General features: G+C 40.6%; 1 protein-coding gene across 3 annotated transcripts in view; it reads left to right on the top strand.

Moving 5' to 3' along the window:
• USP24 (ubiquitin specific peptidase 24) overlaps positions 1-14,244 on the top strand; it is a 137,241-nt gene that overhangs the window by 82,788 nt on the left and 40,209 nt on the right. For all 3 annotated transcript variants that reach the window (XM_025427762.3, XM_049110405.1, XM_049110406.1), the window contains exons 33-41: positions 1,293-1,388; positions 1,498-1,726; positions 2,429-2,588; positions 3,450-3,605; positions 5,823-5,893; positions 6,587-6,747; positions 9,529-9,590; positions 11,921-12,112; positions 13,116-13,233. In XM_025427762.3, coding sequence (XP_025283547.1) covers positions 1,293-1,388; positions 1,498-1,726; positions 2,429-2,588; positions 3,450-3,605; positions 5,823-5,893; positions 6,587-6,747; positions 9,529-9,590; positions 11,921-12,112; positions 13,116-13,233 — 1,245 coding nt within the window. The remainder of the gene's footprint in view (positions 1-1,292; positions 1,389-1,497; positions 1,727-2,428; positions 2,589-3,449; positions 3,606-5,822; positions 5,894-6,586; positions 6,748-9,528; positions 9,591-11,920; positions 12,113-13,115; positions 13,234-14,244) is intronic.

The raw sequence follows: 14,244 nt of genomic DNA on the forward strand, positions 1-14,244 counted from the left end.
TGTTCTCAGTGAAGGCCATTATTGACTTGCAGTTACAGAGCTCTGAAATAAAGGCATTCTACTGCTAGCTTAGTTTTATGAGTCAGTTAATCCGCATGCCAGGCACTGTTCTGAGCACAGAGAACAGAGCAGAGAACAGATTCGACAGAGCTCCACATCCTTGTGAAGCATACTGTCTAGAGGGGGAGACAAGCAGTAAAGAAGTAAAGGTAAAAGCGTATGTCAGGAGGTGATGAGAACTATAGAGAAAAGGGGCAGCAGCCTCCGTGGCTCAGCAGTTTATCGCCGCCTTCAGCCCAGGGTCTGATCCTGGAGACCTGGGATTGAGTCCCACGTCAGGCTCCCTGCATGGAGCCTGCTTCTCCCTCTGCCCCCCACCTCTCTCTCTCTCTCTCTCTCTCATAAATTAAAAAAAAAAAAAAAAAAACTGTAGGGAAAAATAAGACAGGAAAGGGGATGGACAGGGTTGTGATTTTCAGTAGGGTGATCAGGAAAAGTTTCACTGATAGGGTGACATCTTACAAAAACCTGAAAGAGGTGAGGGAGACTTGGCGTCCTTGGGGGAAAGCCATCCAGAGGAGCAGCCAGTGTGTGCCTTATGTGAGACAGAACTGGTGCCTTCAGAGACCAGCATGCCCATGTGGTTGGGGTAGCAGGAAGGAGGCAGAGTAGGGTGACATGAGGTTACAGACATACCAGATGTCAGGTTATGGGTCTTATAGTTCACAGGTTACTGTGGAGAGTCTTGCCTTTTTTTTCTCTGTAGGAAGTAGGAAACCATTGGAGGATTTTGTACAGATGAGGAGTGCTATGATCTGACTTATATTTTAAAAGGATCATTCCAATTAATCTTTTTTTAAGGATAGATTTTTGGAAAGTCAGGAGTGGGAAAAGGAACACTTAGGAAGCTTTCATAATGAGAGAGATTATAGTGGATGTGAAAACAAGCTTTACTGAATATACCAATTCCAGATATGTTTTTTAATCGATGGTTCTTCTAGTAATAAAACTGGTGAATCAGTGAACACACACCAGTTAAGTGAGGAGGACTATCCAAACATTCTACCTTTTGGCTAAGCAAGGAATCTAATTCTAAATGGACTAGGAGTTACAGATAATCATAGGAAGTAATTGTGGTAGAAATATGTATGGTTCATGTGTATGTAAGGCTCTTGTAGAAATGTTAAGTAATTGATAACATTTACATAAGCAATTACATTACTTAGAGAAAATTTTCTATGAAAGAAATAAAAGTCTCTATTTAATATCCTGCCTTTTTCTTTTCTTTTAAGTTTGGTTGTAAATGTCATGCAGAGGGATTCCATCCCATCAGAAGTAGACTATGAGACAAGGCAAGGAGTTTACTCTATCTGTCTACAACTTGCAAGGTATGTAAATGTATTAATCTCACAGACAGTACATTTTCTTCCCAAATCCTGTCATTTTGAATAGTATGATACGACCTCAGGTAAGTCTAGCTTTTTGTTTTCTTTGAAGATTTTTACTTGTTGGGCAAACAATGCCCACATTACTAGATGAAGACCTCACCAAAGATGGCATAGAAGCACTTTCTTCTCGCCCATTCCGAAATGTCAGCCGGCAAACAAGCAGGCAGATGTCCTTATGTGGTACCCCAGAAAAGTCATCCTACCGACAGTTGTCCGTGTCTGACAGGTCTTCTATTAGAGTCGAGGAAATCATCCCTGCTGCACGTGTTGCAATACAAGTAAGTGACTTGTATAGTCAGGAAATGTGAAGTCCCTCCTGTTTGAAGACACCAGTACAGGGAGGGGCTGTGCAGACTTAACAGTTATTGACGTGAATGTAGCCTTCCAGGAATCTACAGTGAGTGAGCAAGAAAGAGACCACCAGTATACAAATAACTATAATTCAAGATGGGAAATATGAAGGGTTATAGGACAGCTACAAGGGCAGAACATTCATAAGCCTTCAGAGGAAGCAAAATAATTGCCTTCACCTGTGGCTGTCATTGATGATTTTACATAGGAGGTAGCATTTGCGCTAGGCTTTAAAGGTAGATCAGATTCCAGATAGAGAAGCATGGAGAGTTATTCCAGCAAGAGTACAGATGAGCAAATCCAGAGAGAACAGAGCCTATAGGGAAGGCCAGGGGGTCATTCATGCAGCCCAGAGTAGAGTGTGTGGAAAAGGAGAAATGGTAAAAACTGGACCAGTGACAGGTATCCTAATGCCTGAGCATGGAGATCAGTCTCTGTGCTACAGGTTAGCAGAGTTACTCATAGTTGCTGAACCGTATAGAAGCATAGTAGAAAAGGCTGTCCTCGACAATCGAGGAGGAGAAAAAGTCTCACAAAACTGAGACCAGTAAAGGAGGTTATGGAAGTCAGTAGAGGGAATGTGTTCAAGTGCTTCCTTGTCTCATAACATTCTTTCCACACTTGTTTAGACAATGGAAGTAAGTGACTTCACATCTACTGTGGCTTGTTTCATGAGGTTGTCCTGGGCTGCAGCTGCAGGACGGCTCGACCTCGTTGGGAGTAGCCAACCAATTAAAGAAAGTAATTCTCTGTTTCCTGCTGGAATTCGAAACAGACTCAGCAGTTCAGGTACTGATTTAAAAGGATAAACTAATTAAATCACTGGGCAAGGAATAAGTTGTAAGAGTTATCTCTGCTTGGCTGTTTGGAGTCACAAAAAGGATAAAGGCTTTTCTCTTGCTTTTGAGCATGAGTAGAAACCCATCAAGCTGTGCCCTTAAGACTTGTGAATGTTATTGTACATATATAATACTTTGAAAAGTGTTGATAAGCACAGAGGAAGTGGGGAAACCAAATCAGCAGAGTTTTTAGCTTACCGAGTGTTGTAAAAGTGCCATGTGACCAATTGATAATTGTGATTGTTATAAAAATTCATCTAGAATTCCTACCTGGAAAAGTTATTTTTTTTTTTTGTTTGGCCAGTTACTTTCTATAAGGCTTTTATAAATAGCTTCATTTCTCTGCTTCATTTGTTTTCCCTCTTCAATTTATGTGTGTGTGTGTATATATATATATATCTCTGTATAAAAAGGTTTTAAATCTTAGGACGTTCATACAGAGAAGTGCAGAAATGTTAAATGTACAGGCTTTTAAAGATTTTTTACATATGGATGACCCATCTAGATCAGGATGAGGAACATTTCTAGTATCTTGGGAAGACTCTTTCAGGCCTCCCAGACTGCACTGTTCTCACTTCCGTCACTTCAACTGAGCTTTGCCTCAAAAGCACATGTTGAGTGCCTGCAAATACACTGTTTTTAGAGCAGTCGGGGTCAAATAAAGTAATTAAGTATCTCTCATTTCTTAGACCAGAATGTCTTTTGGCACAGTTTAATTTCACTTGAGGCTTCTGGAGCACATTGAAAGGATGTTCTAATACCATGAGGGTCCTTTGGGGTCCACAGTAACCATCTGCTTTCCTGTTCCCAGGAAGCAATTGCAGCTCTGGGAGTGAAGGGGACCCAGCAGCCCTGCACGCGGGCATCTGTGTGCGACAACAATCTGTGTCCACCAAAGACTCGCTGATTGCCGGGGAAGCTCTGTCTCTTCTTGTTACATGCCTGCAGCTACGGAGCCAGCAACTAGGTATGCAGGAGGTTTGTTTGCCATTCATCTCTTTTAGGGAAAAGCCAGGTTTCTGTTGGGAACTATGTACATTCCTTCGTAGAGAAGGTCATGCTGACAGAAATGAAATGAAAAGGGGGGGAAAGCTGGCAGGTGGAATAGGTAAGAATAGAGTGGTTAAATTCTGAACAAGTATTTATTGAGCACCTTCTGTATAGAGGGCTCCACAGTAGGTGTTAAATGGGCAGTACATCTGCCCTCCAGGAGCTTACTGTCTAGTTGGGGAATTAAGACAGCCCAGATTTATAGGTCATAAACTATAGAATTAGAATTATGTATCAGTCCCTAAACTGATGATGACTTTAGCATTCAAAGTTAAAAAACTTCAGACCTGCCCTTGTATCTTCATTTGTGGGCTTTGGCAAACTGGGGCTGTTATTAATACACTTTAATACTAAAACACCCCAGGGCCTGGCCCCTCATCACTGTCTTTTCTCTGTGTATGCCCCTTCTCCCCATGATCTCATCCACCATCACAGCCCAAAATATCCTCTGGTGTCAGAATGCACACATTGTCTGAATGTGGAACCACAGCCTGGACCACAGCCCTGACACCTCCACTTGGTTCTCAGGTAGACTCCTCAGGCTTGACGTGTCTATAGCTGAACCACTTAGCTGGCCCGTATCATGCAGGAGTTTTCCCAGCTCAAGTCATTCTTTTCGTTGCTCTGTCCAAAAACCTTAGAGTTCTCCTTGATTCCTCTCGCACACCGGCTTCTGTCAGCTCATTCTTCTTTCAACTATGTCAGATTCCACCCTCTGTTACCGCCACTGTTACTCACATCTGCTCTAGCATCACCCTTAGTTCAAATCATAGCAGTAGCCCCCTAGCTGATCTCCCTGCTTCTACCCTTGCAGTTTATTCTCCACACAGTAACCAGAGAGGACCTCCTAAAATGTAAGTCAGATTATATCACTCCTGTTTAAAACCCAGCAGCAGTTTCTCAGTTCACACTGAGTAAAAGCCAAATCTTAACTAAGGCCAGACAGAGTCAACCCCTTTAGCACCTCTGTACCTTCACCTTCTACTGTGCTCCCCCCTCACTCACTGTGCTTTGGCCACTCTGGCTCCCTGGCTGGTTCCCAAGGCTCCAGGCATATTCCTGCCTCAGGGCCGTTGGCACTGGCTGTTCCCTCTTCCTGGTATGTTCTTACCCCATCTTTCACACATGGCACTCTGCTTCATTTCCTACAGTGTGCTTAATCTCACCCTCTTAGTGAGACATTTTTCGACCACAGCCCTCCTGTCATCCCAGCACGACACAATTCCCTTGTTTCTTCTCTATCACTTATCATTGTATAGCATAGCATATAATTTATTTACTTATCTTGTTGTCATCATCCCTCCCCACCTAGATTGTAAGCTCCATAAAGACAGACTTTTGTCCATTTAGTTCCCTACTGAATCTCTCACGTTCAAACACAGCCCAGTGTGTAGTAAGCTCTCGATAAACATTTAGGAATACAGTCTTAACATTTCCACTCTTAAAAGTTGTTCCAACACACAGAAGCCCTGCTCTTCCTTGTTATTACTGATTCAGACCACTTGTTATGTAGAATTAATGACTATTACGTGTTTAGTATAACATTCGTACTTATAATCAAGGTAAATCTAGAAAAAGACGTTTGTAGAATAGTAATGTTGTAGTCAAAAGTGTTTACTTTGAGCAAGAGTGCTTTTGAAGACATATAAGAAGTACAAGTCATTATGAAATGCTTTTGAACAAATGCCATACTCATAGTTCAATTTTCCTGTAATTGTTTAGTTTTAGAGGTATTTTCAAGTCAGGATGAAAAAAAAAGACAGTTTTGTTTCAAGCTTTTTTATCATTTGTAATTTCATTGTAGAGTATTGATAGTTTATCAAGTCAGGACATACTTGCCCTGTAACTGGTATGCATGAGGCTGAAATGTGGAGACACAGAAATGGCCAAGCCATGGCCTCGCTCTCAGGCATCTTTGGCTCTTGTGGGGGAAATTCAGAGATGTGGAGGCAGTTGTAGAAAGTACTGAATTCAAGTCCAGGTAGAAGAAGAGATGAAGTCCAGGTAGAAGAAGAGATGAAATTCTGCTGTAGCTAGGGTTAAAAAAGTATTCAGAATTTTTGAAATTTTGAAAATGCATTTCCTAACTTAGTTCCCTCCTCCTCCCCCTAATTCTCCCTATTCTTATCATCAGCATCTTTCTATAACTTGCCCTGTGTTGCTGATTTTATTATTGATATTCTGCTCGGATCGCCAAGTGCTGAGGTAAGAATTGTTTACGTTACATAAGACACACACACACACACACGCACACACCGCCCCCGGTCCTCTTCTGTCCGGGGCCCTCTGCATACCTGTGACACTGCATGTGTAGGCCGGAAGGCCTGGCACCTGGTCCTCTCAGGAAGTCCTACAAAGGGGGCGTAGACCACTCTGGAAGCAAGGTGACCATTCAGACACTCTGCCCTCCCTTCTATTCCATATTCCACTGGAAGTTCAGAGATTAGTGCTAAGATTAATTTGTATTTGTTTATAACAAATAAAATGTTACAGCCAATGTTGAGCATCCACAGCTGGCTTTCAGTGTCAACATGCTGGTCAAAATCAGGGAAGACCAACGAAGCCACAAATTACCCACTAGATTTTATAATTCTCATTTTCTTCTATGACCTTGAAAATTAACTCTCAAATACTTGGAGAGTTTTTTCTTATATTCATGTATAGTAAATTATAAAACTGTTGAGTAAGAGAAGAGAATAATTTGGGAAATCAGTGCTCAGACCATGTTTGTTTTTAATCAGCCCCAATCTGTTCAGTGTAAACGTTACTATCAGTGATTAAGATGTTCACAACCTTAGAATATCCCTCAGAGTATGGACTTGGGAGGAAGATCACTTTTCAAGCAGTCTCTAAGTGTCAGTTGACCTGTGTTGTTGGCCACTGATGATGTAATTTCAGATTCGCCGTGCTGCCTGTGACCAGCTGTATACCCTGAGTCAGACAGATACTTCAGCTCACCCAGACGTACAGAAGCCAAACCAGTTTCTCCTCGGGGTGATCCTCACAGCTCAGCTACCTCTCTGGTCCCCAACTAGTATTATGAGAGGAGTCAATCAGAGGTACGTAATCAAGATGAAAAAGCTCACGTTATACAAAAAGAGAATGATGCTTTGCCTGTTGTTACCCTGAAACCCATGTTCATTATTGAGATGACAGAAGAATTTCTCCTTTCCTCTTAGAATATTTGTATCCTGAAAGAAGGCATTGCAATTTTTACTATCCCCTTTCAGGACAGGGGAGTTAGAGGAGACAATACCAGGCTTCCTTCCCCTTGAATCACTTCCATCTCCCACCTCTGCCGGACCTGGTCCACCACCCCCAAGGGAAAGAGGGGCTCACCTGCTTGGTGAGAGGCTGAAACTATTGGAGCCCTATCACTTTATGAAGATCATGCCGGTCAGGTTCTTGCGTATATCACTCTCAGAGTGATTCAGTGAGAGCAGGTATGCTCTTAGAGTCGGCATACCTCCTGACTCCATATCTAGATGTAGCTTGGGTGTCCGTCTAGCTTTCTCCCTTGGTTTTACACGCGCCTGGGCATGGAGGGAATCTGTGGTCCAGGCTGATAGAATGGCTTGGGTGAGTCCATTCTGCCCACTGTGCCGTACATCTGTGGGCTAGCCTGCGGGCAAGGCTGCTTTGGTCTAGGCCCAGGATGGAGGGCCGGAGATCCCACAGCAACCTCCACTGACTTCAGCTTAGCTTTACCAGAGAACCCTTATCATAGTGCTTATAAGGTACCACTGAGATGAAATCAGTATCTACTTTCCTTGTGTACACGCTTTACAAATTAGAGCTCTGGAAGGGAAGAAATACTAGAGCTACTCCAATCCCCCCTAAGTTTGGATAAGTATCCTGACCCCCAAGTTTGTATCCAGGCTTGGTCTGTTTAAGCATAAGTTCAAAGGCATTAAGTATATTCTCATTATCATGCAACTGTGGTCACCATCCACCTCTTGAGCTTTCTCATCATCCTAAACTGAAACTCTGTACCCATTAAGTCATGAAATGAAAGACTGATATATTCGACTCCATAAAAATTAAAATATTCTAGGTGGAAAAAAATACCATAAAGTCAAAAGTCAGTTCACAAACTGCTGAATAGATTTGTAACATGTGACAGACAAGAAACTCATTTTGATAATATATATAAGAAGCTATTAGAAATCACTAAACAAATGACCCAACAACCAAATTGAAAAATGGGCAAAGGACATGAAGAGATAGTTCAAGAACAGATGTAAGGTTTTTTGTTTTTGTTTTTGTTTTATTTTATTTTTAGATTTGCTAGAATTTTTTTTACCGCAACAAAATATAAATAAAATTAATCATTTTACTCAATTTTAAGTCTATAGACCAATGCCATTAAGTACACATACACAATACATATTGTTGGACAACAGTCCCCACTACCCATTTCTTTTTCATCTCAAACGGAAACCCTTTACCCACTAAACAGTAACTCCTTTATTCCCCCTCCCTTTGTTCTGCTCTTTCCAGGTTCATCCATGTCGTTGCATATATCAGGGTTTCATTTGTAATTAATACTGAAAAATATTTCCTTTATCTGTTCTTTCTTCTGTTGCCTGTGTTTTTGGCATCATATCTAAGAAATCATCACCAAATGCAGTCTCATGAAGTTTTCCTTATGTTTTCTTTTAAAGTTTTTATAGTTTTCACTCTTACATTTATGTGTTTAATCCATCCAAGTTAAGTTTTATATAGCAGAAAGTAAGGGTCCAGCCTCATTCTTTTCCATGTGGGTAATCCAGTTGTCCCAGCATCTTTTTCTCCCACTGAATGGTTTTGACAACTTGGTGCCATACAGCATGCTAAATTCATTGCATATATTTATCATTCAATCCTCACAAAGGACAAATGAGTTTGACAGTTTTATTATCTCCTTAACAGTCATAATTCTTGGTTCATTATCCATTCTTCTCATTGTGTTATTCTTGAGCCTTCTATGGATGCACATGTGTGTTTATTTCTAACACTCTAACAAACATTTTAGAAATTAAAAACCAAAGAAATTGGCCCTAGACATCCAACTGTAAGTAGTGGAGCCAGGATTAAAACCAAGGTCCCTTGACTTTAAAGCTTGTGTTCTTCACTACTGTAATTGCAGAAAAGTTTCTCTGGTCATCTTGGATGAAACAATTTACCTTTCTCTTTCTTCTTTGACTCCACTTTATTTTTCTTAGTATCACCAGTTAACATGTATTTTTTTAATTTGTTGTCTGCCTTTTTTGTTCTTTGTCAACTGTTCTCTAAAATAGTTCCAGGTATATAGTAGGTGCTTCATAAATATCAGTTGGTATTTGAATGAATGAGTATAGTCAGTGCATGATGTGTGCAGTCAGTCCGTACATCATTACAAATGGGAGATTTATTAAGTTTCCTCTCTGCACTATTATTTCTGTAGTATATCTGTATTAGCAAATTCATTAGTGTGCTTTTTGCTAAGATACTGAAGTTGAATTAATGTAAAAGATTTTTTTATGCTTAGGAAAATTCAACTATTTTCTGAGCCTGTTCTCACAAGGAAAATGCTTTTTCTTTTAAAATTGACCTTTATTGGGCAGCCCCAGTGGCTCAACGGTTTAGTGCCTCCTTCGGCCCAGGGCCTAATCCTGGAGACCCGGGGTGGAGTCCCACATCAGGCTCCCTGCATGGAGCCTGCTTCTCCCTCTGCCTGTGTCTCTGCGTGTGTGTGTGTCTCTCACTCTCTCTCTTTCTCTCTCTCTCTGTTGTGAATAAATAAAATCTTTAAATAAACAAAGAAATAAATAAATAGAATTGACCTTTTTTAATAACTTGAAATGTTATCTGTTTTTTAGACTATTATCTCAGTGTATGGAGTATTTTGATCTAAGGTGCCAATTATTAGATGATCTGACAAGTAAGTAAATGTCTAAGTTTGGTTTGTGTAGGGGGAGGGGAGAGAAAAGAGTAGAAAAGAAAGCTAAATGGACATTTCTAAATCTGACTTAATATGTCTTCAATATAAATGAGATTATAATTACTGTTTGAAGTTGAATTTTATTTTCTTGAAAACAGCAGGTAAACTCATATACCAGTTCTCTCTTCTGGCATATACCCAACCATTAATGTGTTGAGAAGATTTGTTGATCTTAAAAATTGCCAAAGGACCTATGTTTTAATTACACTGATACAGAACTACTGGGAAGAAAATTTCTGTCTAGTATAGTGAATTCTGACCATTTTAAAGGTCTATATTGAAGGAAAAAGTCAATCACTGTTGAGGTATGTTATAATAAAAGAAGTAAGTTGGGCAGCCCTGGTGGCGCAGCAGTTTAGTGCCGCCTACAGCCCAGGGTGTGATCCTGGAGACCCGGGATCGAGTCCCACATCGGGCTCTCTGCATGGGGCCTGCTTCTCCCTCTGCCTGTGTCTCTGCCTCTCTCTCTCTCTTGCTCTGTGTCTCTCATGAATAAATTTTAAAAATCTTAAAAAAATAAAAATAAAAGAAGTAAGTTATTTAGTGTTAAATGATTGAAATATTGTTAGAAATTTTGGTGTTAGAGCATTCAGATTTTTATTATCTGCATTTACTCTCATATAATGCATATGTATGTTGGGATGCTCTGTGTAAATTTTAGGTGTTCACATCAAGAGTTTATTTATTGCCCACTCTCTACATAAAAGATATGCTTCAGCTTATAGAAAATCCATAAAAATCAGGATGGACAAAAGTATTCATGGAAATACTAATTGGAAAAGAATGTCAATACCCAGAGGTTAGAAAGAAATTCTTGCATGTATGTGGGCTTTAAAGCTCCACACAATCAGAATTTTGTTGTGAGGTTGCTGGAAACAGAGGTAAACAAGAAACTATATATTAGTGGTTTTCAGTACCCTAGAAGAAAACTGAATGGTTTTGCAAAAGAAACAGATTTTTTTGCTTCCAGGTAAATCGGGAAAAACCTCGTGCAGAGGTTTTTGTGTCATGGAAATAGGAGGACGTAATGACTAGTAAACCTCAGCAGAGGTCTCTAAGGCAGATGCCTTCTTCCGTGTCCCAAGTGTTTTTTGAAGGTGGGAGACACAGTGCTCTGAGCAGTGCAGTGAAACAGTGGCTGTGGAGCCTGAGATGATGTAGTTAGAGTGCACGTTTGTCATCTAGACCAGATGGATGGATGACATGGCCATCTAATAGTCTAGCCGAGTACCACATTGTTCAGCCAAGCTTCTGGTGAAAGCTGGGCAAGCAGCCAGCCAGGAAGGTATACTCTCTGGCTTGAAATTGGAGAGGTTGCTCTGTTCTGCTTCTCAAGGCCTGGAACCATGAGTTGGCTCCACACATAGAACTTAAGAAGTCATGAACAAGTTATTCATATAGGCCTTCCTGTGTCACTGATAAATGAGTGATCCAGGATCCTTTATTGGGATGTTGAGGGTAGTGTGGGAATATGTCTGGAAACAAGCAGTATTTACCATTTGGCAGGTATTTGGTATATGCCAGTGCCTATGCACTTCATACCCAGCACCCTGCAGTGTAGGTGTCAGCCTCGTTTTATAAATAAGAAAACAATGACTCACAGTGAGTAAATGGGTTCATGTCCAGCGCCAGTCCCATTCTTACCATGACGTAGCCCTTTTCGCCTCATGCTGTGGGACTTTACCACTTATGACTATAGTGCCATACTTCCTCTTCTCCCCATCTTCCAAGATGGAATCTTGCTTTACTCCTTGTTGAGAGGGGAAAGTAAGAGAACTCATTAAAACAGAGCAGAGTGGTTCTCTGGGGTTTGGTGCACTGTCTGGAAACACTGTGCTCTGCTGCTGTGCTATGGACCTCCTCCTCCTTTGCAGGACTTCTTTGGCCTAGCTGATACCACTAGAGCCTTGGCTCTCCTCGTACCCTCCATCCTTCCCTTCTCTAGAAGGATGTGCTCCCAGGAGATAGCTGCTGACACTTTCCCCCCACCTCCCACTCTCACCCTGAGACCAGGAGCTTCCCCTTCATGACCTGCACAGAAGGGCCCTCACAACATACTTCATTTAGGACTAAGACAGTGAGGAAGGAGTGAGTACCCATGCACTGTCGTAGTCCTTGGCGCAGCAGCTTCACCCCAATTGTTAATGACAACTTTCTCAGATCTACAAAATGGAGGGTTGGGATATGACTTTGCCTGCTCTAATTCAGGATTTGGAATCCATGAAAGAAAATCCTTCTTTCTTTGAAATGGATTGTTTTTTCCTTCTTAGCTTCAGAAATGGAGCAGTTAAGAATCAGCCCAGCTACTATGCTTGAGGATGAGATTACCTGGCTGGATAACTTTGAACCTAATCGCACTGCTGAATGTGAGACCAGTGAAGCAGACAACATCTTATTGGCAGGACACTTACGGCTCATTAAGACTCTCCTTTCACTCTGTGGGGCAGAAAAGGAAATGCTTGGTAATTATTGCTTCATCTTACCATGTGATAGAATATCTCAAGATCTTAACTATTGCCATAGTATTGTATGTAATTAGGAAAATAGGATAGGTGCTCCGTGTTCCATAGAAAATTGACACTTCAGGTAATAGGAAATAGTCTGGAATTTTAGTGGCTAACAAACTTGTGGTGTATTTTACCTGTGTTATTAAATCATGAAGGAACTTTATAATATTAAAAGCAGTTGGATCACATAACTTCTTAATATCAAGTAAAAATTAATTCAAAGTAGGGTTTTCTCTTTTTTGCTATTTTGTATTTTATAAAATATTATTTATTGTATGTTTTACTTCTTTTAAGGGTAATTCTCATCTTGGAGGTAGCCCCCACCCACCACCCCCTGCATAGTGGGGTACATGAGTGTCCTGGGGTACACATATAACTTGGAAGGGCATATTCAGTATTTTAAGCTATATTCAGAAAACAAGTCAAAACATTAATTATCACTTTTATCACACAAACTAAGCTCTATAAAAATCTTCTTGGCTACTGGGGATACATAGAAAAGAGTGATTCTAAACCAGGGTGAGAAGGGCACATCATTTTACCCAAAGAAGGCAAGATTTTAAAAAGTTTGAGAAACCCTCTGTGCCCACCCCCCACCCCCCAAATGCCCAGAGTAAGAATTAATTGTTCACTCAAACCGTTCTGCCTTGTGGTGGTCTTGACATTTGTGTTTCCTAAGTGAAAGCATGGGTTCTTTCACTCCACTCTCTGCTCATAAAGGAAGGTGCCCTCACTTGTACATCTTTATTCCCTGTTCCCTGACTCTCCCTCCCATCCACACCCCTTTGCCCCACAGAGCTTTGCCACATACTAAGTGCTCAAAAAATAACCATTAAATTGAATGCCCTGCCATTGGGTGGCCTTGGGTGCCTTTGCTGCTCTGATATAAAAGTACAAAAACAGGATCTTTGAATGAAAATGTATTCATCCTCAACATGAATATTATGCTCTATTCCAGGTTCATCACTCATTAAACCATTGTTAGATGACTTCCTTTTCCGAGCTTCTAGAATTATTTTAAATAGTCATTCTCCAGCTGGCAGTGCCGCCATCAGTCAACAGGACTTTCATCCAAAGTATGGAAAATGCACGTTGTGTTCAGTTTTGGTAAAAATTCTAATTTGAAACTTTAGTCCAAAAAGATTTTCTTAACTTGGAGTTTGTCGTCCATCTTGTGAGTGTGTGTAGTTATAAGGTATTATCCACTATATAAATAAATGCATGTAAAGGGGCTGAGGATAAAGCCTGCCTGGCACATAGTAAGTGCTGAGCCAGGATGCTGGTACCATTCTTATGAGATTGGAAGGATAAGTAACACATTATGTGGTTAACTTGGCTGGTAACAAATTCCAGGAGAAACTGGGATTGTAAGAATTCCATCCAAAGTGAAAGTAAATAGGCTCAGAATCTTGAGAGTTTCTTCTAGAAGGGACGTATAGGTGCTTTAGTGCATGAACTTTGTGATTTGCTGCGTATCACCTGTGTCCTGATAATTAAAACTACTAGTGATTTACTATAGTGGTAATTTTAGAATCAAATATTGTATTCGTTTTTATGGGTAGACATTTGAAAGATCTTTTTGTAATGATGACCCTACTTGGGTGCTTCTGGAAATAGGAGGAGGCCACTTCATGCTGCCATCCTTGCCTGCTCTGAATCCAACTTACTTTGTTCTTAGGAAAACCAGAATTTATTGAATAATCCTGAAGGAATTTGGGATTTGGTATTTAACCAGTGAAAAAAATTCCCATATAATTTCAGTGGTTATAAGAATGGGCAAGGCTTAACAAGCAATATTTCATGGACCCTTAAGCTATATCTTATCATGTATGACTATTTCTCCGTATAGATATTTCTTATTAGCAAAATCTGTTTTCAGGTAATAAACTTTCATTAGAACTCTTGCAGTGTGTCTCAGGCTGTGACTCCCATCCTCCTCCTGCCCCAGTCTTGTTCTGGAAGATCTGGTGCTAGCTCCATGGGAATCTTCTATTAAAGCAGTAATAGAAATACAAGAGTATTTCGGTTTTCAGTGAACAGAGAAATCTTCAGTAGTTTTTTGTTTCTTTCTTTCTTTCTTTGCTTTT

This window comes from Canis lupus, chromosome 5 (genome assembly GCF_003254725.2).
Source record: "Canis lupus dingo isolate Sandy chromosome 5, ASM325472v2, whole genome shotgun sequence".
NCBI classification, from domain to species: Eukaryota; Metazoa; Chordata; class Mammalia; order Carnivora; family Canidae; genus Canis; species Canis lupus.